At 42.1% G+C, this 25,172-nt stretch overlaps 2 protein-coding genes across 2 annotated transcripts in view; one reads left to right on the forward strand and one right to left on the reverse strand.

Moving 5' to 3' along the window:
- Positions 1-4,174: 4,174 nt before the first annotated feature.
- Positions 4,175-5,618, reverse strand: LOC128050515 (elongation factor 1-alpha 1-like). The gene has a single exon (XM_052642769.1). The coding sequence runs from the start codon at positions 5,561-5,563 to the stop codon at positions 4,175-4,177; it is 1,389 nt and encodes a 462-aa protein (XP_052498729.1). The 5' UTR covers positions 5,564-5,618.
- A 14,372-nt stretch (positions 5,619-19,990) lies between these two features.
- Positions 19,991-25,172, forward strand: part of FAF2 (Fas associated factor family member 2) — a 69,143-nt gene continuing 63,961 nt past the window's right edge. Inside the window, exon 1 of the mRNA XM_052642826.1 lies at positions 19,991-20,083. Coding sequence (XP_052498786.1) covers positions 20,021-20,083 — 63 coding nt within the window. The 5' untranslated portion in view covers positions 19,991-20,020. The remainder of the gene's footprint in view (positions 20,084-25,172) is intronic.

The following is a 25,172-nucleotide window of genomic DNA, read 5'->3' on the forward strand; positions in this document are numbered from 1 at the left end:
AATGAATGAAAATGAAAACACAACAACCCAAAACCTGTGGGACACTGTAAAAGCAGTGCTAAGGGGAAGGTTCATAGCAATACAGGCATACCTCAAGAAACAAGAAAAAAGTCAAATAAATAACCTAACTCTACACCTAAAGCAACTAGAAAAGGAAGAAGTGAAGAACCCCAGGGTTAGTAGAAAGAAAGAAATCTTAAAAATTAGGGCAGAAATAAATGTAAAAGAAGCAAAAGAGACCATAACAAAAATCAACAAAGCCAGAAGTTGGTTCTTTGAGAGGATAAATAAAATTGCCAAACCACTAGCCAGACTCATCAGTGAACAAAGGGAGAAAAATCAAATCAATAAAATTAGAAATGAAAATGGAGAGATCACAACAGACAACACAGAAATACAAAGGATCACAAGAGACTACTATCAGCAATTATATGCCAATAAAATGGACAACTTGGAAGAAATGGACAAATTCTTAGAAAAGTACAACTTTCCAAAACTGAACCAGGAAGAAATAGAAAATCTTAACAGACCCATCACAAGCACAGAAATTGAAACTGTAATCAGAAATCTTCCAGCTAACAAAAGCCCAGGTCCAGAGGGCTTCACAGCTGAATTCTACCAAAAATTTAGAGAAGAGCTAACACCTATCCTACTCAAACTCTTCCAGAAAATTGCAGAGGAAGGCAAACTTCCAAACTCATTCTATGAGGCCACCATCACCCTAATACCAAAACCTGACAAAGATGCCACCAAAAAAGAAAACTACAGGCCCATATCACTGATGAAAATAGATGCAAAAGTCCTTAACAAAATTCTAGCAATCAGAATCCAACAACACATTAAAAAGATCATACACCATGACCAAGTGGGCTTTATCCCAGGGATGCAAGGATTCTTCAATATCCGCAAATCAATCAGTGTAATACACCACATTAACAAATTGAAAAACAAAAGCCATATGATTATCTCAATAGATGCAGAGAAAGCCTTTGACAAAATTCAACATCCATTTATGATAAAAACCCTCCAGAAGGCAGGAATAGAAGGAATATACCTCAACATAATAAAAGCCATATATGACAAACCCACAGCAAACATTATCCTCAATGGTGAAAAATTGAAAGCGTTTCCCCTAAAGTCAGGAACAAGACAAGGGTGCCCACTCTCACCACTATTATTCAACATAGTTTTGCAAGTTTTTGCCACAGCAATCAGAGCAGAAAAGGAAATAAAAGGAATTCAAATTGGAAAAGAAGAAGTAAAACTCTCACTGTTTGCAGATGACATGATCCTCTGCGTAGAAAACCCTATCAAGACTCCACCAGAAAATTACTAGAGCTAATCAATGAATATATTAAAGTTGCAGGATATAAAATCAGTACACAGAAATCCCTTGCATTTTTATACACTAATAATGAGAAAATAGAGAAATTAAGGAAACAATTCCATTCACCATTGCAATGAAAAGAATAAAATACTTAGGAATATATCTATCTAAAGAAACAAAAGACCTATATATAGAAAACTATAAAATACTGGTGAAAGAAATCAAAGAAGATGGAGAAATATACCATGTTCATGGATTGGAAGAATCAATATAGTGAAAATGAGTATACTACTCAAAGCTATCTATAGATTCAGTGCAATCCCTATGAAGCTACCAACGGTATTTTTCACAGAGCTAGAACAAATAATTTCACAATTTGTATGGAAATACAAAACACCTCGAATAGCCAAAGCAATCTTGAGAAAGAAGAATGGAACTGGAGGAATCAACCTGCCGGACTTCAGGCTCTACTACAAAGCCACAGTCATCAAGACAGTATGGTACTGGCACAAAGAAATATAGATTAATGGAACAAAATAGAAAGCCCAGAGATAAATCCACACACCTATGGACATCTTATCTTTGACAAGGGAGGCAAGAATATACAATGGAGAAAAGACAATCTCTAACAAATGGTGCTGGGAAAACTGGTCAACCACTTGTAAAAGAATGAAACTAGAACACTTTCTAACACCATACACAAAAATAAACTCAAAATGGATTAAAGATCTAAGTGTAAGACCAGAAACTATAAAACTCCTAGAGGAGAACATAGGCAAAACACTCTCTGACATACATCACAGCAGGATCCTCCATGACCCACTTTCCACAATATTGGAAATAAAAGCAAAAATAAACAAATGGGACCTAATTAAAATTAAAAGCTTCTGCACAAGAAAAGAAACTATAAGCAAGGTGAAAAGACAGCCTTCAGAATGGGAGAAAATAGCAAATGAAGCAACTGACAAAGAATTAATCTCAAAAATATACAAGCAACTTCTACAGCTCAATTCCAGAAAAATAAATGACCCAATCAAAAAATGGGTCAAAGGACTAAACAGACATTTCTCCAAAGAAGACATACAGATGGCTAACAAACACGTGAAAAGATGCTCAACGTCACTCATTATCAGAGAAGTGCAAATCAAAATCACAATGAGGTACCATTTCATGCCAGTCAGAATGGCTGCGATCCAAAAGTCTACAAGCAATAATTGCTGGAGAGGGTGTGGAGAAAAGGGAACCCTCTTACACTGTTGGTGGGAATGCAAACTAGTCTAGCCACTATTGAGAACAGTGTGGAGATTCCTTAAAAAACTGGAAATAGAACTGCCTTATGACCCAGCAATCCCACTGCTGGGCATACACACCGAGGAAACCAGAATTGAAAGAGACACGTGTACCCCAGTGTTCATCGCAGCACTGTTTATGATAGCCAGGACATGGAAGCAATCTAGATGTCCATCAGCAGATGAATGGATAAGAAAGCTGTGGTACATATATACAATGGAGTATTACTCAGCCATTAAAAAGAATACATTTGAATCAGTTCTAATGAGGTGGATGAAACTGGAGCCTATTATACAGCATGAAGTAAGTCAAAGAGAGGCAATGGCAAAGAATGCTCAAACTACTGCACAATTGCACTCATCTCACACGCTAGTAAAGTAATGCTCAAAATTCTCCAAGCCAGGCTTCAGCAATATGTGAACCGTGAACTTCCAGATGTTCAAGCTGGTTTTAGAAAAGGCAGAGGAACCAGAGATCAAATTACCAATATCCACTGGATCATGGAAAACGTAAAAGAGTTCCAGAAAAACATCTACTTCTGCTTTATTGATTATGCCAAAGCCTTTAACTGTGTGGATCACAATAAACTGTGGAAAATTCTGAAAGAGATGGGAATACCAGACCACCTGACCTGCCTCTTGAGAAACCTATATGCAGGTCAGGAAGCAATAGTTAGAACTGGACATGGAACAACAGACTGGTTCCAAATAGGAAAAGGAGTATGTCAAGGCTGTATATTGTCACCCTGCTTATTGAACTTCTGTGCAGAGTACATCATGAGAAACGCTGGACTGGAAGAAGCACAAGCTGGAATCAAGATTGCTGGGAGAAGTATCAATAACCTCAGATATGCAGATGATACCACCCTTATGGCAGAAATTGAAGAGGAACTAAAAAGCCTCTTGATTAAAGTAAAAGAGGAGAGTGAAAAAGTTGGCTTAAAGCTCAATATTCAGAAAACGAAGATCATGGCATCCGGTCTCATCACTTCACGGGAAATAGATGCGGAAACAGTGGAAACAGTGTCAGGCTTTATTTTTGGGGCTCCACAATCACTGCAGATGGTGATTTCAGGCATGACATTAATAGACGCTTACTCCTTGGAGGAAAAGTTATGACCAACCTAGATAGTATATTCAAAAGCAGAGCCATTACTTTGCCGACTAAGGTCCGTCTAGACAAGGCTATGGTTTTTCCAGTAGTCATGTATGGATGTAAGAGTTGAACTGTGAAGAAGGCTGAGCGCCAAAGAATTGATGCTTTTTTTTTTTTTCCTCATTAAACTTTTTTTAATGGGTCTCAAATTCTGTGACAGATTTTTGGTCAAGTTGTTTTCATTAAAAAGTACTGATTTTAAAGACTAATAACTTAAACTGCCACACACAAAACATATGGTCCACAAAAACATTCTCCTTTCCTTCTGAAGGTTTTACGATGCATTGTTATCATTAACCAGTCTTTTACTATTAAACTTAAATGGCCAATTGAGACAAACAGTTCTGAGACCATTCTTCCACCACTGATTAAGACTGGGGTGGCAGGTACTGGGGATAATATTCATTTAGCCTTCTGAGCTTTCTGGGCAGACTTGGTGACCTTGCCAGCTCCAGCTGCCTTCTTGTCCACTGCTTTGATGACACTCACAGCAACTGTCTGTCTCATGTCACGCACAGCAAAACGGCCCAGGGGAGGATAATCAGAAAAGCTCTCGACACACATAGGCTTGCCAGGAACCATATCAACGATGGCAGTGTCACCAGATTTCAAGAATTTAGGGCCATCTTCCAGCTTTTTCCCAGAACGACGATCAATCTTCTCCTTCAGCTCAGCAAACTTGCAAGCAGTGTGAGCTGTGTGACAATCCAGCACAGGTGCATATCCAGCACTGATCTGGCCTGGATGGTTCAAAACAATCACCTGAGCTGTGAAGCCAGCAGCTTCCATGGGTGGATCATTTTTGCTGTCACCAGCCACATTGCCACGACGGACATCTTTGACAGACACGTTCTTGACATTGAAGCCCACATTGTCCCCAGGAAGGGCTTCACTCAGTGCTTCATGGTGCATTTCTACAGACTTCACCTCAGTTGTTACATTGACTGGAGCCAAGGTGACCACCATGCCAGGTTTGAGAACACCAGTCTCCACACGACCCACAGGGACAGTACCAATACCACCAATTTTATAGACATCCTGGAGAGGCAAACGCAAGGGTTTGTCAGTTGGGCGAGTTGGTGGCAGGATGCAATCCAGAGCTTCAAGCAGGGTGGTTCCACTGGCATTGCCGTCCTTACGGGTGACTTTCCATCCCTTGAACCATGGCATATTAGCACTTGGCTCCAGCATGTTGTCACCATTCCAGCCAGAAATTGGCACAAATGCTACTGTGTCGGGGTTGTAGCCAATTTTCTTAATGTAGGTGCTGACTTCCTTAACAATTTCCTCGTATCTCTTCTGGCTATAGGGTGGCTCAGTAGAATCCATTTTGTTAACGCCAACAATTAGTTGTTTCACACCCAGGGTGTAAGCCAGAAGGGCATGCTCACGGGTCTGCCCGTTCTTGGAGATACCGGCTTCAAATTCGCCAACACCAGCAGCAACAATCAGGACAGCACAGTCAGCCTGGGATGTGCCTGTAATCATGTTTTTGATGAAGTCTCTGTGTCCTGGGGCATCAATGATGGTAACATAGTACTTGCTGGTCCCAAATTTCCACAGGGAGATATCAATGGTAATACCACGCTCACGTTCAGCTTTCAGTTTGTCCAAGACCCAGGCATATTTGAAGGAGCCCTTTCCCATCTCGGCAGCCTCCTTCTCGAACTTTTCAACTGTTCTCTTGTCGATCCCGCCACATTTGTAGATCAGATGGCCAGTCGTGGTAGACTTCCCTGAATCTACGTGCCCAATGACAACGATGTTGATGTGGGTCTTCTCCTTTCCCATTTTGGCTTAGGTTTAACGGTGGTTTTCACGACACCTGTGTCCTGGCGGCAAACCCGTTGCGAAAAAGCAGAATTGATGCTTTTGAACTGTGGTGTTGGAGCAGACTCTTGAGAGTCCCTAGGACTGCAAGGAGATCCAACCAGTCCATTCTGAAGGAGATCAACCCTGGGATTTCTTTGGAAGGAATGATGCTAAAGCTGAAACTCCAGTACTTTGGCCACCTCATGCGAAGAGTTGACTCATTGGAAAAGACTTTGATGCTGGGAGGGATTGGGGGCAGGAGGAGAAGGGAACGACAGAGGATGAGATGGCTGAATGGCATCACTGACTCGATGGACGCAAGTCTGAGTGAACTCCGGGAGTTGGTGATGGAGAGAGAGGCCTGGTGTGCTGCGATTCATGGGGTCGCAAAGAGTCAGACACGACTGAGCGACTGAACTGAACTGAACTGAAGCCAGAAAGAAAAACACCAATACAGTATACTAACGCATATATATGGAATTTAGAAAGATGGTAATGATAACCCTGTATGAGAGACAGTAAAAGAGACACAGATGTATAGAGCAGTCTTTTGGACTCTGTGGGAGAGGGCGAGGCTGGGATGATTTGGGAGAATAACATTGAAACATATATATTATCATATGGGAAATGAATTGCCAGTCCAGGTTTGATGCCTGATACAGGATGCTGGGGGCTGGTGCACTGGGATGACCCAGAGGGATGATATGGGGAGGGAGGTGGGAGGGGGGTTCCAGATGGGGAGCACATGTACACCCGTGGCGGATTCATATCAATGTATGGCAAAATCAATACAATATTGTAAAGTAATTAGCCTTCAATTAAAATAAATAAATTAGAAAAAAAATAGAGTCAATGCAATCACAGAACCCTGGCAGTACCTAAAATAGAAAAAAGAGAAAAAAAAAAAAACTTTGGCAAAGAACAAAATTGGAGGACTAATACTACCAGATTTCAAGACTTATTATATAGTTACAGTTATTAAAACTGTGATTTTGACATCAAAATAAACAAATAGATCAATGAAAGAACATAGAAATAGAAAATAGTAGTCTAGAAAAAAGACATACATGTATGTAAACAACTAATTTCTGACAAAGTTGCAAAGGCAATTCAGTACAGAAGAGATAGTCATTATATTAAAAAAATAATTTTATTTATTTATTTAAACATTTTTTTGGCTGTGCTGAGTCTTTGTTGTTGCTCAGGCTTTTCTCTAGTTGGGTAAGCAGAGGATACTCTCTAGCTGCGGTGCATGAGCTTCTCATTGCAGTGGCTTCTCTTGTTGCCAAGCATGGGTTCTAGAGCACACAGGCTTCAGTAGTTGCAGCTCGTGGGCTCAGTAGTTGTGGCTCCCAAGGTCTAGAGCACAGGCTCAAAACCTGTGGTGCAGAAGCTTAGGTGCTCCACAGCACGTTCCATCTTCCTGGATCAGGGATTGAACCCGTGTCTTCTGCACTGGCAGATGGATTCTTCACCACTGAGCCACCAGAAAAGCCCATCGTTATAATTTCTGATGCTTAAATTTCCCCATCTTTGGCCCCTTGTAACAGTTCAACAGCTTGTTTGCTCTCTAACACACATTCCCAGCTCATCCTGTACATTACCTGCCCTCAGACTGGGATTAGTCATTTCTTCAAGGAATTCTATGATCTGTTAGCAGAAAATTATATTTAGAAACCATTGTTGGGGCTCCTCAGTAATTACATTTAATAGACCTCTTTAGTCAACAGAATTGGGCAACACATTTTCTGTTTGAAAAAGAAAAATAAATTGTGTTCTTATTAATATTTCTAATTTAAATTTAAGATTACAATGTTTTACTTAATCTTTTTGATTTTAGACCTATATATTTCTCTTTCACCAAAAATGTTGGTTCTCCTGCAGTGGCAGACAGATTCTTTCCTACTGCACCACCTGGGAAGCCATAAATCTTGGTTCTAAGGCATAATATAACCACTCTTTTTTGCTCTATCTACAGGAAGATATGCTATTGTTGTTGTTCAGTCACTAAGTCATGTACAACTCTTTTGTGACCCCATGCACTGTAGCCCACCAGGCGTCTCTGTTCATGGGATTTCCCAGGCAAGAATACTGTAGTAGGTTGACAGGGATCTAGGGTATCCAGGGATCAAACCTGGGTCTCCTGAATTGGCAGGTGGATTCTTTGCCATTGAGCCACCAGGGAAACCCCCATATACAGTTTTTTTTAATTTATTTTTTATTGAAGTGTAGTTGGTTTACAATGTTATATTAGTTTCTGATGCACAGCAAAGTGATTCAGTTATACATATGCATGCACACAAATATATATTCTTTTTCAGATTCTTTTCTATTACAGGCTATTACAAGATATTGAATATAGTTCCCTGTGCTATACAGTAGGTCCTTGTTGTTTTATCTATTTTATATATAGTACTGTGTATCTGTTAATCCCAATCTCCTAATACCTCCTCTTCCTTTCCCTTTTGTTACTGTTATTCAGTTGCTCAGTCATGTCTGATTCTGTGTAACCCCATGTCAGGCTTCCCTGTGCCTTCTCTCCTGGAGTTTGCTCAAGTTCATGTCCATTGAGTCGGTAATGCCATCTATCTATCTCATTTTCTGTCACCCCCTTCTTTTCCTGCCCTCAATCTTCTGCAACATCAGGCTCTTTTCCCTTTTGGTAACCATATATTTATTTTCTATATCTGTATAGTTTTTAAATAACAACATCAATGTTTTTACTGACCTGTGATTACTAAATATCATTTAAGATTTTTCTGTTTTTAGGATATAGCCTATTGGGAAAATGTAGGATTAATGCCCTACAGATACTGTGTTTTAAATTCACTTGAAATTGTTATTTTCTCTGTGGTTGAGCCACTAATTTGATACACTATGTCATAGGCTAGGTCCCATAGAAAACATAGCCTGAATCAAAAGCTTACATGTTTATACTTTACTGGGGAGTGCAATTCCAAGGTATCGGGCGTGACAGAACAAGGCAGGGAGGCAAGGAACAGGGAGAAATACAGGAGGAAGGCTAATGTTTGGTAGGAACTACACTGCTCCATCCCATAGGTCTGCCTCCGAGAGACCATGTGAATGCTTGCATCTTAAGACAGCTCAACATGGAGCAGGAAATGAAAAGTTTTCATTTGGTAGACATCAGCTGTCAGAGGTCAGGGTTTTGCCCCACGGGACATGAATTCTCCCGCACTTCTGTGTAGTGCATGGGTGGACACTGTGCTGGCCCACAGTGTCTCGTACTCCAGTGGTAACAGGCAAGCTGTGGGGTGGGAGGCGCACCCACGAGGTGAAGCTCTGTCAGGTCGTGTCTGTGTAAGTGTGTCACCATGGTGGTGACTAGATAGGACCCATGTAGAGCTGGTCACCACAGAAGTGGCTTAGGCGAAACAAGTGACCAAGGGCCTTGAAGACAGGTAAAACTGCAAAGGTCCAAAGTGAAAACATGAGTCGTCTGACACAGTACACACTTGGGCCCTCAGTGTTGTTCATTCCCTCTCATTATACCTGGTCTCATCTGACAATATGGGGTCTTCTCTACTGTGGGAACAAAAGGACCGCACTCCTTCTGAAAGGCGGGGTAAAAGTCCAGTCATTCATAAAAATCCCTGAGACAGTTGGGTAGCTTCTCCGACTCAATGGACATGAGTTCGAGCAAGCTCCGAAAGATGGTGAAGGGGCAGGGAAGTCTGGCATGCTGCAGTCCATGGGGTCGCAAAGCGTCAGACATGACTGAGCGACTGAACAGCAACAAGCCACAATCTCTCTTAAGACTTAGGAAAAACGAGTTAGCAAGACAAGTTACAGTTCTCTGCAGCTGAGGCTGGTTCTGAAGCTCTAAGTGAACATTACATCATCTCCCTCCTACCATTCAGTATAGATTTTGTCACTCTCAGCTAATACTTAGCTGCTGCTACTGCTGCTAAGTCACTTCAGTTGTGTCCGACTCTGTGCGACCCAATAGATGGCAGCCCACCAGGCTCCCCCATCCCTGGGATTCTCCAGGCAAGAAAACTGGAGTGGGTTGCCATTGCCTTCTCCAATGCATGAAAGTGAAAAGTGAAAGTGAAGTTGCTCAGTTGTGTCCGACTCTTCAAGACCCCATGGACTGCAGCCTACCAGGCTCCTCCATCCATGGGATTTTCCAGGCAAGAGTACTGGAGTGGGGTGCCATCGCCTTCTCCGAATACTTCGCTAATACTTCCCAACTTGTCGGTCTGATTGCTTTCCTGAGGAGATATCCAGACTTTGATTTCTGCGGGGTCTGCGTTGCCTCAACCGTGTCAGGTTATAGTTGTTGCAATTGCTTCTTTTCTGTTAGCATTGGGTACAGAAGCGCACAGATATGTCCCAGGGAATCTGCTGGGCTCCAGTCCGACTTTTCCTGACTCTGTTGTGTGTAACAGCAACCCTGGTCCCTCATTGTAATGGGAGGGAGGTTGCCCTGGCAGTATGTTATGCTTCCATCTCCATGTTCATTGGCATATTGAGCCCAAAGTATCCAGATGGTAATCTGAGCATCTGGTTCGGTGGAACCTACACGATATCTTTGGGAAACATCCTCCCCTCTCCTCCCCCAAGCCAGAGTCTAAGATTGTAGGGACAATTTCAATGCATCTGAGTTACTGAAACCATCTGTAAATAGGTCTCCTTCTTTCCCTCCCTTTCCCACTCTGCCAACTGAGGTGTCGTTTGAACTTGTTGACAGTTCGCAAATCATGTAATTTTTTTTTTATGAACATGGGGTTTTAAAAGAGCAATAAACTATTTCTGCCTCAAAAAAGAATATCTACCTTAAAAGTCACTGCTATTAGGATCCTTTCCTCCATTGGGCAAAACTTAGGTGGTCCTCCTTTTCTTCTCTATTTGAGATGCTGTGAGTAAAGACTTTCCGTCTACATCCCACAGGTAGTAGCTTTATTTCCTGATTTAGTTCTCAAGGCTGTATTCCCATAAGTCCATCTACATTCATGAGGTCTTTGCTCTAAGGATCTAGCTTGGGCTCAATATTTATAGGCCTTTGACTCTATGCCCAGTGTAGCTCTCAGTACTGGGTGCTCAGTGGTGGCCCAAGCCAACTTGGCCTCTCTTTTCCTCCTGGAACACAGAACTTTGAGATAAATGGATAAACAACACAATAGCATCTAGTTACTAGTGATGTGAAGAAAATGGACATTTTAGGTTTTATCTGAGGTTGTTATACTCATGTACTGAGATCTGAACATCAAAAGGGACCTGTCATGTGAGGACTCAAGTGTTCCAGGCAGAGGGTTCTAAAAATGCAAAGTCCCTGAGGTATGAATAAGAATAATGAGGTGGAGGTTTGAGAGTAATGAGTTCACAATAATGAGGCCCGAAAAGGGTAGGGTAGGCTTCCTTGTTGGTCACAGAAAGGAGCCTGGATTCTACTCCAAGACAATGGGAAGCTAGTAGAGGGTTTGGAGTTGAGGAGCGAAAGGATTTGACTTACTTTTTGAAAAGCTTCTCTGACAGCTGTGATGAGAGGGGCAAGAGTAAAATCCAGGAGACCAGTTAGGAGGAAACTGCAGTGTTCCAGGGAAGAGATGAGATTGGAAGCTAAGAGGTCCTTTGTAACGGATGGGGCTTCCCTGGTGACTTGGACAGTAAGGAATCCACCTGCAATGCAGGAGACCCAGGTTTGATCACTGGATCATGAAGATCCCCTGGAGAAGGGAATGGCTGCCCTGTCCTGTATTCTTGTCTGAAGAATTTCATGGACAGAGGGGCCTGGCAGGCTACAGTCCATGGAGTCACAAAGAGTCAGACCTGACTTAGTGATTCACGCACACACACCTGAAAGATACAGTCTATTACCGACTGTATATCTTTGGGGCTCTGTCATTTCCCAACTGATACTGCAGTTGACTTCCTGTTATTCTAGGAGATTCCTGAGGCTAGGCCACCCCCAAAGCTAAGTAAATGTAAGACAGTAACACATGTTGAGTCAATCTATAGCAAAATCTAACTTCTGCAAAAGGCTTTAGCAATAATAAAGACTTTTCTCTTTAAAAAAAAATATTTTAATGAAGTACAGTTGATTTACAGTTGTTGTATTGGTTGAAGTACAGTTGTATTAGTTTCTGGTATATAGCAAGTGATTCAGATATGTATGTGTGCATGTGTGCGTGCTAAGTCACTTCAGTCCTGTCTCAACCCTATGGACTGTAGCCCGCCAGACTCCTTTGTTCATGGGATTCCCCAAGGAAGAATGCTGGAGTTTGGGGTTTCCCAGGTGGTCCAGTGGTTAAGACTCTGTGCTTCCACTGGATTCAATCCCTGGTCTGGGAGCAAAGATCCCACATGCTGCATGGTGTGGCCAAAAAGATAAAAAGTAACAAATAAATAGATAACTTCTTTTAAAGAATACTGGAGAAGGTTGCCATACTCTCCTCCAGGAGATCTTCCTGACCCAGGGATCAAATCCATGTCTCTTACATCTCTTGCATTGGCAGGTAGGTTCTTTATCACTAGCACCACCTGGGAAGCCCATACATATATGAGTGTGTGTGTATGTGTATATATAGATACAGTCTTTTTCATATTCTTTTCTATTATGATTTATCACAGGATATTGAATAGTCCCTGTGCTATACAGTAGGACCTTGTTTATCCATTCTCTATGTAATACTTCATAGCTGCTAATCCCCAACAACTCCAATCCACTGCTCCCCAACCCTCCTGCCCCTTGAAAACCACAAATCTGTTCTCTGTGTCTGTGAGTCTGTTTCTGTTTCATAGATAAGTTTATTTTGTTGTATCTTGCATTTCACATATAAGTGATATCAGGCGATATTTTGTCTTTTTCTGATTTACTTCACTTAGTTTGAGAATCACTAGGTCCATCCAGTTCAGTTCAGTTCAGTCACTCGGTCGTGTCCGACTCTTTGCCACCCCATGAATCGCAGCACGCCAGGCCTCCCTGTCCATCACCAACTCCCGGAGTTCACTCAGACCCACGTCCATTGAGTCGATGATGCCATCCAGCCATCTCATCCTTGGTCATCCCCTTCTCCTCCTGCCCCCAATCCCTCCCAGCATCAGAGTCTTCCCCAATGAGTCAACGCTTTGCATGAGGTGGCCAAAGTACTAGAGCTTCAGCTTTAGCATCATTCCTTCCAAAGAAATCCCAGGGCTGATCTCCTTCAGAATGGACTGGTTGGATCTCCTTGCAGTCCAAGGGACTCTCAAGAGTCTTCTCCAACACCACATTTCAAAAGCATCAATTCTTCGGCACTCAGCCTTCTTCACAGTCCAACTCTCACATCCATACATGACCACAGGAAAAACCATAGCCTTGACTAGACGGACCTTAGTCGGCAAAGTAATGTCTCTGCTTTTGAATATACTATCTACGTTGGTCATAACTTTTCTTCCAAGGAGTAAGCGTCTTCCATGTTGCTGCAAATGGCATTATTTCATATTTTTCTATAGCTGAGTCATATTCCACTGGGTAAATGTCTCACATCTTCCTTATCCATTCATCTGTGGATGGACATTTAATTTTTCCCATATCTTGGTTATTCTGAATAGTGCCAGATAATACACTGTTTCACTCTGTCCTCTCTCAAATCTACAAGGTGGCTATAATAAGGCCATAAATTTTACATGTTCTCTATGATTTAATCATTGCTACAAACTGTGAGGTAGGAATTATTCATTTACAGCTAAGAGATGAACAAACTGAGACAGAGATATTCACTTGCCAAAGCCACAAAATCAACAGTACAATACTCAGGTAAGAAAAGGCAGAGGAACCAGAGATCAAATTGTCAACATTCTTTGGACTGTGGAGAAAGCAAGGTAATTCCAGAAAAACATCTACTTCTGCTTCATTGACTATGCTGAAGCCTTTGATTGTGTGGATCACAATTAACTGTGAATAATTTTTAAAAGACATGGGTATACCAGACCACCTTACCTATCTCCTGAGAAACCTATATGTGAGTCAAGAAGCAACAGTTAGAACTGGACATAGGACAAATAACTAGCTCAAAATTGGGAAAAGAGTATTTCAAGGCTATATATTGTCACCCTGCTTATTTCACTTCTATGCAGAGTACATTATGCAAAATACTGGACTGGATGAATTATAAATTGGAATCAAGAATTCCAGGAGAAATATCAACAACTTCAGATATGCAGATGATACCACTCTAATGGCAGAAAGTGAAGAGTAACTAAAGAGCCTCTTGATAAGGGTGAAAGAGAAGAGTGAAAAGGCTGGCTTCAAACTCAACATTAAAAAACTAAGATCATGGCAACTGGTCCTATCACTTCATGGCAAATAGAAGGGGAAAAATTGGAATCATTGCAAATTTTACTTTCTTGGGCTCCAAAATCCATGTGAATAGTGACTGCAGTCATGAAATTAAAAGACATCTGCTCCTTGGAAGGAAAGCTATGACAAACCTAGTGTGTGCATGCTAAGTCACTTCAGTCATGTCCAAATCTTTGACCTTATGGACTGTAGCTGGCCAGGCTCCACTGTCATGGGATTCTCCAGTCAAGAATACTGGATGGGTTACCATGCCCTCCTCCAGGGGATCTTACCAACCCAGGGATCAAACCCACATCTTCTGCATTTCAAGTGGCTTCTTTACTACTGAGCCATCAAGGAAAGTAGAAGTGAAAGTTGCTCAGTTGTGTCTGACTCTTTGCAACCCCATGGACTATACAGTCCATGGCATTCTCCAGGCAAGAACACTGGAGTGGGTAGCCTTTCTCTTATCCAGGGGATCTTCCTAACCCAGGGATTGAACCCAGGTCTCCCACATTGTAGGCAGATTCTTTACCAGCTGAGCCACAAGGGAAACCCAAGAATACTGCAGAGGCTAGTCTATCCCTTTTCCAGCAGATCTTCCCAACCCAGGAATCCAACCACAGTCTCCTGCATTGCAGGCGGATTCTTTACCAACTGAGCTATAAGGGAAACCTGGACAGTGTGTTAAAAAGCGGAGACATTACTTTGCCAACAAAGATCCGTGTAGTCAAAGCTATGATTTTGCCAGTAGTCAAGGATGGGATGTGAGAGTTGGACCATAAAGAAGGTTGAGCACCAAAGAATTGATGCTTGTGAATTATGGTGCTAGAGAGGACTCTTGAGAGTCTCTTGGACAGCAAGGAGATCAAACCAGTCAATCCTAAAGGAAATCAACCCTGAACATTCACTGGAAGGACTGATGCTGAAGCTAAAGCTCCAAAACTTTGGCCACCTGATACAAAGAGCCAATTCATTGGAAAAGACTCTGATGCTAGAAAAGATAGAAAGCAAAAAGGAGAAAGGGATGGCAGAGGATGAGATGATTAGATAACATCACCTACTCAATGGACATGAATTTGAGAAACTCTGGGAGAGAGTGCAGGACAGAGGAGCCTAGCATGCTACATTCCACGGGGTCACAAAAAGTTGGATATGATTTAGCTACTGAACAGGGACTTCCCTAGTGGCTCAGAGGTTAAAGTGTCTGCCTGCAATGTGAGAGACCTGGGTTTGATCCCCCAGAGAAGGAAATGGCAACCCACTCCAGTATTCTTGCCTGGAGAATCCCATGGACGGAGGAGCCTGGTGGGCTACAGCCCATGGGGTCACAAAGAGTCAGACACGACTGAGCAACTTCACTTTCACTTTCACTTTAGCTACTGAACAGTAACAACTTATGTCTCCCTGGAGAACAGGAGATGTACTTCGTGACTTACATAAGGCAAAACTTTGTTTCCAAGCTTAGTTTATTTTCATCACTCCAAACACCCTTAGCATAAGCCTGAGAATCTAAAATACACTGTTGGGTAAAGGTATTTCTTTTCTCAATTCTCCTACTTTTTGAATGAATCTAGTTGAGTCATCTTAATTCCTGCTGGTGTCACTTAACCTATAATGAATAATTTGATGGACAGAAAGCCAACAAACAAAAAACTGCTGCTGACATCTCAATGGTCTGCTTTACTCAGCAATCAAAATGCCGTGTCCCCAACTGATAGAAAATATGTTATGTTCCAGCTACTCAGAAATTGAGGGCTTGTTCTAGGATTTTCATTACTCAATGGGACAGATTTCATCCTTATCAGGAACAAAATGGTAAGGAGTTAACAAGTCCTTATTACTAGAATTAGAGAAAGAATTTTTCATTAGATTCTCTTAGCTCTCAGTGACATATCCCACTCTGTTATAGGCAAAAACCTAAGACTCAAAACTCTCTCTCTCTGTCTCACACACACACATACACACACACCAGTCCAGAGACTGATGAAAATTCAATTAAATTTTCATTAAACTATGTATTCTTTCAAGAACAGTGGCTGTGTCTTGTTTACCATTCTAGCATCTGGTCCAGAGCCTGGCTCAGAACAAGCATTCAATAAATATTTGTTGAATAAATTAGCCAAATCTGAAGATGCATATAATTTTTCAAATTTTATTGAAATATAGTTGATTTACAATGTTATGTCAATTTCTGCTGTACAGCAGAGTGATTCAGTTACACACACAAACACATACATATATACTTTCAAATTCTTTTTCTTTTCATCTTCTTTTCCATTATTCCAGGATATTGAATATAGTTCCCTATGCTATACAGTAGGGCCGTGCTGTTTAGCCATGCTATATACAACACTTTGAATCTTTTAATCCCAAGTTACCAATCTTTCCCTCCCTCACCCACCTTCCCCTTGGCAACCACAAGTCTGTGCTCTATGTCTGTGAGTCTGTTTCTCTTTAGTAGATACATTCATTAGGTACATGGTAAAGTGATTTAGTTATTCATACATGAGTGAGTGAAGTCGCTCAGTCGTGTCCAACTCTTTGCGACCCCATGGACTGTAGCCTACAAGACTCCTCTGTCCATGGAATTTTCCAGGCAAGAGTACTGGAGTGGGTCGCCATTTTCTTCTCCAGGGGATCTTCCCAACCCAGGGATCGAACCTGGGTCTCCCGCATTGCTGCTGCTGCTGCTGCTGCTGCTAAGTCGCTTCAGTCATGTCCAACTCTGTGTGACCCCATAGACGGCAGCCCACCAGGCTCCCCCATCCCTGGGATTCTCCAGACAAGAACACTGGAGTGGGTTGCCATTTCCTTCTCCAATGCATGAAAGTGAAAAATGAAAGTGAAGTCGCTCAGTTGTGTCTGACTCTTAGCGACTCCGCGGACTGCAGCCTACCAGGCTCTTCCACCCATGGGATTTTCCAGGCAAGAGTAGTGGAGTGGGGTGCCATTGCCTTCTCCCTCCTGCATTGCAGGCAGACGCTTTACCGTCTGAGCCACCAGGGGAGTCCCTTATTCGTGTATGTATATATATATAAATCTGAAAAAGAACACACATATTCTTTTTCAGATCGTTTTCCATTATTATCATAAGATATTGAATATAGTTCTCTGTGCTATACAGTAGGACCTTACTGCTTATCTATTTCAGATATTTACCTTTTTTTAAAACCTATTTTTCTTTTTTAAAAACTTGTTTGGTTTTGGCTGCACTGGGTCTTTGGTGCTGCCCCCTAGTTGAGGCGTATGGACTCTTCCCAGAGCAGGGATTGAACCCCTGTTGAACCCTGAACTTCAAGGCAGATTTTCAACCACTGGACCACCAGGAAAGTCCTAGTATGTACCTGTTAACCCCAAATTCCTAATTATCCCTCCATTGGCCTTACATGGAAGCCAGAAACTACAGCTAAGAAGCAGAAACTATCTTTGCTCATGGAATGGACTCTCCAATTTGCTATATCATATTCCTACGGTATGTTTTTTTCTTTTAAGTAAAATATTCTTATAACCACATCATTCAAAGAAGAGGGAAATGTAAATTAAGAGGGTGTATGAAAAGCAGAACATTGAATGGTGTTTAATACAACCGCAAAATTTGTGCGTGGAAAGAATACATCTTAAATCAGAATTATGCAACAACTCTAGAAGGCAACTGACTTTGCAGTCCTTCATCTAGTTCTTCTGGAGCCATCATTATTGGAGATGTTGAATAGTACTGCATCTCCTTTAAGCTTTGAATTGATGTTAAAAAAAAAAAAGGGTCTCTCAAGTGGCTGCTATTTGCTTCCAATTAGCTTAAAGTTCTAAGAAAAATTCCAGGATACTGTCATAAGGTTTGTGCAGACTGTCGGTTTAAAAAAAGAAAAGTCACAACTTAAATGTTGAGAGTTACGTTTTATTCGGCAGAAATTTTTAGGACTTAAGCCCAGGAGGCAGCATCTCAAGTAACCCTGAGAGAACTGCTCGGAGTGTGGGGAGGAGTCTGGTCATATGGAGGTTTGCAACAAAGGGCAGGAAGTCTGAACATCAAAGGTATTTTTGTGAATTAAAGAAAACCAGATATTTCCAGTTAAGGAATTTGGTGAGTTTCTATACATGAGAAAATGAAAGAGTCTGGGCTTACGGAAATCATTTCTTTTGTATGCATCTCAGCTATCTAGGGCCAGTACCCTGCCTTTTTCCCTCAGTGCTAACCTTAGCAAGTGGCTGCTAGATCACAGGTTGTTCTTCCTCATTGCCCTGGAGGCCTAGAATCACTGATGACTGTGGCATCCTTGTTTATTGATATGGCAGGAAATACTCCATTTCTCAAGACCTATTATAAGACCAGATTCAGGCCGGAAAGAAATAGCCAAAACTTTAGTCCTTCCATCCCTTAGTGTACTCTTCACAGAGCTTTAGTTTTCAAAAATCCTTCGGGTTCTGTCTCAGCAATTTAAATGCTGTGAAATTGGTGGGGTGAGATACCACAGATAGGGAGGACAGAGGGGCCCAGGAGGCTGAGTGCCTTGCTAGGAGTTAGACAGACACTTGATGGAAAAGTAGGCACCAGACCCTGACACCTCTGCCTCCCAAAGCCTTCTGGAGATTGGACAGAAAAAACAGGTGGCTGGAGAAAAGAAATGGAAATGAAAATAGATCTGAAGAGAGGTGGAGAGTTTGAAGGGGAAAGGAAAGTGCAGAAGAAGGCAGACATTGAGAGGTGGAGGTAAGGTAGTAGAAAGGGTGAGGGGCTGCTTCCAAGGAGAGTGAGATATGGCAGCATATCTGGGGCTGCCGGTGAACCTCATTCCCTCAGTGGCAAAACTAGACCAGAGAGCAGGAGGTTTGCTCAAGGATGTCCGGTACTTTGCCACGTGGACACTGGAACCTGAATCCAGGTCCTCTGATCCCACTCATAGGATCTTCCTTCGGTTGCTCACAGAGAAGACCGGGCAGAGGGCAGAGACCCGAGAAGGCCTCCGGCAGGCAGGGGCAGAGTCCCAAGAGGAGTCGACAGAGAGCTATGCCTAAGTCTGGCAGAGCCCAGGTGGCCGAGTCCCAACAATTTTCATGAGCCCCTAATCTTCCAGCTTCTGGTTCGAAGGTGGCGAGGGGAAATGCCTCCCGCCCCTGGCTCAGTATTCGGGGACTTTCGGAACCTCCTAGAGATGGTCAGGGGCTTTTGGAAACATCATGGCAGGAATCAAACATCAAATGACTGATATTTCTGAACGGCCACAATTTCTTAAGAAATATTCTGAAACACTGGAGATGAAAATGCTTAAAGAGCAGGCAAAATCTGTCCAGTGGCATTCGGGAGTTCCCAAAGCATTCGGAACCTCTTGGCTCTGCGGTCTATTCAAGGGTCATAAGTCTGGAAGATCCTGACTTATTCAATTCATCTCAGTTCAGTCACTCAGTCAGTCGTGTCTGACTCTTTGCAACCTCATTGACTGCAGCATGCCAGGCCTCCCTGTCCATCACCAACTCTCAGAGTTTACTCAAACTCATGTCCATTGAGTCGCTGATGCCATCCAACCATCTCATCTTCTGTCTTCCCTTTCTTCTCCTGCCTTCAATCTTTCCCAGCATCTGGGTCTTTTCCAGTGAGTCAGTTCTTTGTATCAGGTGGCCAAAGTATTAAGAGTTTCAGTTTCAGCATCAATCCTTCCAGTGAATATTCAGGACTGATCTCTCCTTGCAGTCCAAGGGACTCTCAAGAGTCTTCTCCAACACCACAGTTCAAAGGCATCAATTCTTCGGCGCTCAACTTTCTTTACTCTCACTCCCACGACTACTGCAAAGACCGTAGCTTTACTAGACGGACATCTGTTGGCAAAGTAATGTCTCTGCTTTTTAATATGCTGTCTAGGTTGGTCATAACTTTTCTTTCAAGGATCTATCCTGCCTTCGCCTGACTCCAAAAGGCGACTTGCCCACACAGTTCCTCGACTATTTTCGGAAGTATTCGGGGTCTGCACGAGAGAAGGCGCCCTCTGGCGGCGGAAATTATCACCATTTCCACCCCTCCCCAGCCCCTGGGTTGGGCCGGCACGCGCAGACGCAGTTGAGCGCCGGCGGCCGTTCAGACCGGATGTGGTTGCTGCTGAGGTCACTTCCGGCGGGTGACGGTGCGGACGGGTCAGAAGCGTAGAGGCGGCGGCAAAATGGCGGCGCCTGAGGAGCGGGATCTAACCCAGGAGCAGACAGAGAAGCTGCTGCAGTTTCAGGTAGCAGCGAGCACTCGGTGCAGCGAATGTTGCCGCGGGCTAGGGAGTGGGTCCCTAGAGGAGCCCAGAACCCTGCTCAGATTGGGCCCGAGATTCTTCTCAGACCAGCAGAAGGTCCCCCTCCCCCCCAGCCGCCAACTGCCCTGCTCGGTGCCCCCGGCCTCCGAACCTCTGTCTGTCCCCGGCCTTCCAGGAATGGCTGCGGCCAGACCTGCTCTGGCTCTCATCAGAGGGTCAGCTCTCCAGGTTCCCCTTTAGCAGTGCCCGTCCTCAGCCATCCTTTCCAGCCAGGTTACCGGTTGGAACCTCTCCGCCCACGACTGTGGCTCCGCTGAGATGCTTAATCCCCACCGTGGAGTTGGCCTCGTTTCGGGTCTCTGTTAGAGCCTTTCAGCAACTTCCCATACCATTTCTACAAACATTTATTGATGGCTTTTTAGGTGCCAGGTCCTGTGTTGGGCGCTTTGGTAGGGTGGGGGCAGAAATGGCCCCCACCCTAAAGGTGTGGGAGGACACCTCGTATTGAAACAATGCAGCGTTGTAAATGTCATCTGTGCCTTCTGAAGGGGTTTATTTCCTGGAGCTGATTCTTGGACTCACGCGCTTGGCTCTGCTTGAGGAGGATGGATGGTACACTTGCTGCAGTCTGCCTCGTTTTAGTGGATGTGTAGGTTAAAAACTTTTGACACTAAACACCTTATCCCTGAGCTGGAGAATCCGGTTGGAGGAAACTTAGGTTACCTTGGCTCTGTGTTACCCTGGTGGGTACCAGTTTATTTCTGTGGCACATATCTTAAGTGTTTACCCCCTAAGGACGTTGTGGAGATCACAGTGAGTTTATGGATGTTTAAAAGGGCTTCATAAACAGTAAACTTCTCTCAAACAGTATTGCAACTGTTAATCCTTATTTAACTTAGGGTAGAATTAAAGTTAGTGGTACACTTATTTCCTAATATAAACTGTGCTAAGTATTCATTAATTCCACGGTATTTACCAAGAACTGTAGTGCTCAGGCAATAACACCAAATGGTTAGAACACCATTTATTGAGTGTGGTGTTGTAAGTACTTTGCTAAAACATTTGGCACACTAATGTATTTTGTACAAGAGTTTAATTGTTTAATACAACAATTGTATTTAATACAATGGCCCTATGAGATTCATATAGTTACAGTCTCTAAAGATGAGGGATATGAGGCTTAAGAAGTAACAGGCCTGGTTTACACAACTAGTAGGTTATGGTGTCAGATTTAAAGCCGGGTCCCTTGCATTTCCTCAGCATTTCCTGCGTTCTTGAGGTGATGCTATGCAACACGTGGGAGTAGCAGTATACAGCTGAAAGTGGAATGCCAGTGCGCTAATACTTTTTTTTTTTCTTTTTGTAAGTTCTAGCTTTGCTGTGGTTTCCTTGATGTCACTGCAGTTAATTTTGAAGTGTTTTCTCTTAAATCAAGCAGTGGGTTGGAAGCATATAGATTGGAAAATACTGTCATAGAAGTAGTTGACATTTGATTGGAGTTCTGAGTAGAGAAATGGATGACACAGCAGATTAGAATTAGAACGAATAAAGAGCGGACAACTAGCTTCCGCTTCCTGGTAGACCACTAATTTCAGAGTTTTCTTTAACTTTGGCAGATCATTTTATTCCTTACAACTCTTTGAGGGATAAGCCCCCATATGGTTTTAAAGTCTGATGAGGTGATGTGAACCATAAGTCGTGAAGTACTAAGTCTGGTCCTGGAAGAACATGAATATGTGGTAGCATTTCTGAGATAAAGTGCATGGGAACCTCTGTTTTTGTCTTCACTGGCTATTTCTATCAATAAGAGAGGTGAGTAGCAGGTTAGAATTGTATTAAGATGGCTTTATTTAATAAGGCAAGTACATTTTACATTTGTGTGTTCTCTAAGCAATTGCTTGGATTAGATTCACCATCCGGATTACCGTTAACACTCCAAAATTTACTAGGTGTCAAGCATTATACCAGGTATTTGATGTACATCAACTCTTTTAAACCTTTTCATAACACTGTAAGGTGTTAACCCCAATTCAGTGTATTAACGAACAAACAGGTTCTGTGAGGCCAGGTAATTTGCTGAAGTAGTAAGTGACAGAGATTTAGAAATCCATACCCATAGCCATCTTGCCTATAAGCTAATGGCGAAGCCAGATATATACATAAATAATGGATATTTTTCAGTATATTAGTGCTCATAAGTATAATAAACATAGTGGTATAAACGAAGGAAATTTAGGGAATAATAGTACTGATGAAGGTGGGAGGGGTAAAGAAGATGGCTTAGTAGTTACCATTAAGTTTCTACTGTGCCTCAGGCATGGTGCTAAACAGTTTATAATGATTATGCTTAATTCTCACAATAGCCTTGTAAAGGTGCCACAGGTGGTATGCCTCCTAGGTAAGGAAATGGGTCTTTTGAAGTATTTTCTCTAGATAATTAAGCTATTAAGCAGTGGGGATGGAATTAGAAATCTAGTGGGTCTGGTCTGAACTTAAAGGACTCCTTCCACTCTTCTGTGCCACTTTGAAGAACGAATGAAATGATTGGAGGTGGGCAGGAATATGTTCAGAGCTGAGATATGACTGTGAAATAATGTGGAATGTGTTTGTTGTGATGGATTTGGAGAATTGGAAGTTGAAAATAAGACTGGAAAGGTAAATTATAGCCAGATTTTGGAACCCTTTCAGAGCAATGTTCAGTGGTTTAAAGCTTAATCTGTAGGCATGAGGACCCACCAAAGGTTTTTTCTAACTCTCTAGTGAAATAACACTGGGTTTCAGGTTTGCATCACTAAAAGTATGGAGCATATGCTTGGACTCTCCACAGGGATCAGAACAGGATGACACTGCTAGGAGTCGGTTTTTAATTTGTTGCTTCATTTTATATATTGGAATCAGCAAAAAGTGAAATATTTTGGAAATCTCAGGTTTCTTCTGTTTCACCGTTTCTGTGACATGTGATTTGATTGGAACTCCTTAGGGTGTATTTATCAGATTCTGAGTCTGTCTTATGTCTTTTAAGATTTTTCTAGTTATTTTCTCCTCTTTATTTTGGATCTAGTTGAATATGAGTAACTGATGCCATGTTTGTTTTAGGCTGCTTCAAATAGGAAATAATGAGTTTTTAGAGGAGCTAATGCAAATATGGGAAAGGTCATTTGTATTGAAGTCCATTTTTCCAAATTTCCAAGTGTAGCAGACTTCCCTGGTATACTGCCTCTAGGTTTTGTTTGAACACCTGGAGAAGAATGACATGGGCAAAGAGAAGGGACTAAAGGAGCTATTCGTGGCCAGTAGAGAAAGAGTTCTTTTCTTCTTGTACAGGAGTATGAAATTTGAGATTTGAAGGTGTTTTTATTTTTATGTTGTTTAAACACTTATTGGGCTCCCCTGGTGGCTCAGATGGTAAAGAATCTGTCTGCAATGCAGGAGACCCAGGTTCAATCCCTGAGTTGGAAAGATCCCCTGGCGAAGGAAATGGCAACCTGCTCCAGTATCCTTCCCTGGAAAATACCATGGACAGAGCAGCCTGGCAGGCTGCAGTCCGTAGGGTTAGAGTCAGACACGGCGGACTTGAGTGACTAACACATGCACACAAACACTTATCGAACATTTACTTTATCCAAAGTGCTCTAGATGCACTTTGTATCATTAAGTCCTCCCAATAAGCATGGTGTGGGTTCTGGTGTTGGTGAGTAAATTAGGATCAGGATATAGTTTACCTAAGCTTAGTGATGAGCTTAGAATCCAGAAGTCTGGTGCTCTTTCCTGTCACCTAACACTACCTCTCTGGGTTTAGGTTTTGATTTTGTTTTCAACTACAGGTGAGTGAGTAGGGCCAGTGGAAATAGTATGGGACACTTTTAAGACAGAGAACACAATAAAGAAAGTCCAAGAGTGTGATTCTAATCCTGGAAATCATTGCTAATGTGAATTCTCTTAATCTGCTCTACATGAAGATGGACTTTTTAAGGAGAAGGGAAGAAGAATCCCCTAAAGTGGGAATGAACAAGGAGCACCATTCTCTCACTTCCATACCCACAGGTTTGAGAGAGAAAATGGGAGAGAGGGCTTCAGAGTGAGTATTTTTAGGGAAAAGCCAAGCTTCAGTTAGAACATGAAAGTGAAGAAGTGCTCAGGGAATTTAAGGATGGATCTAGGGGATATAGCTGATAAAGCAGGGCTTTTAATTTTAAACAGAATCCTAAAAATGTGCTAGACTACTTTCCAGGAAGTTTTGGCAGCCCACAGTCTCACCAAGAGGATGTGAGATGACCTGTTTCTCCACATCCTTGCCAGCATTGGATGGTATCTTTTCAGTTTTTGTCAATCTGATTAAATTTTGAGAGTTCTTTTCTCAACTTGCATTCTAGTGATAGTGGTAGTTATAATTCTTGATTTTTGTTTTGCAGTCACTTGAATTTGAACAGTAATGCAAACACTTGTTTTAAGCTATTTCAAATGGGAAAGAGTAGGAACATAAGAGTGACGGATTGGCTTATCAGCCTCTGTTTTTTAAAAATAGAGATAATGCATGTGTCCCACATTATATAGAAGTTATGTTTTCTGGTTGCCAAATAAAATGTGCTGATTTTCAAATTCACTGTTTTATAAACTCCTGATTGTGGATGAGATTGAAGTTCTTTTGGCCATTTACGGTTAGTTATTATATAAATTCCCTGTTTATCCTTTTTCACTTTCTTTCGGATTATTTGAGATTTTCTTATCAGTTTGTACAAATTCTTTACACTGGACATGTATAGCAAATATTTTCTTCCATAACATCATTTATTTTTGCTTGTTATCTCTTCACTTACACTTGTTTAAAATTGTCAGGTTTTTTTGTTCTTTCTGGCCTTTTGATTGTCTATTTTGTGTAAGAATGCCTTCTACTTAATGAGCTTATACAAATGTTCTCTATTGTTTTCAAAATATTTTACAGATTTATTTTTAAAATCAGGTCTTTAATCCATATGGAATTAATTTCTGTATATATGAGATGAGAAACCAACTTCATATTTTTCCAGTAAAGACTGTAGGTTAGGTAAATAGTCATTTCCTCCCCCAACTG

Source organism: Budorcas taxicolor, chromosome 7 (genome assembly GCF_023091745.1).
Source record: "Budorcas taxicolor isolate Tak-1 chromosome 7, Takin1.1, whole genome shotgun sequence".
In the NCBI taxonomy this organism is placed as follows: domain Eukaryota; kingdom Metazoa; phylum Chordata; class Mammalia; order Artiodactyla; family Bovidae; genus Budorcas; species Budorcas taxicolor.

Bases quoted from the DNA above. Each gene is read 5' to 3' on its own strand.
- LOC128050515 (XM_052642769.1), bottom strand. From the start codon at position 5,563: ATGGGAAAGGAGAAGACCCACATCAACATCGTTGTCATTGGGCACGTA.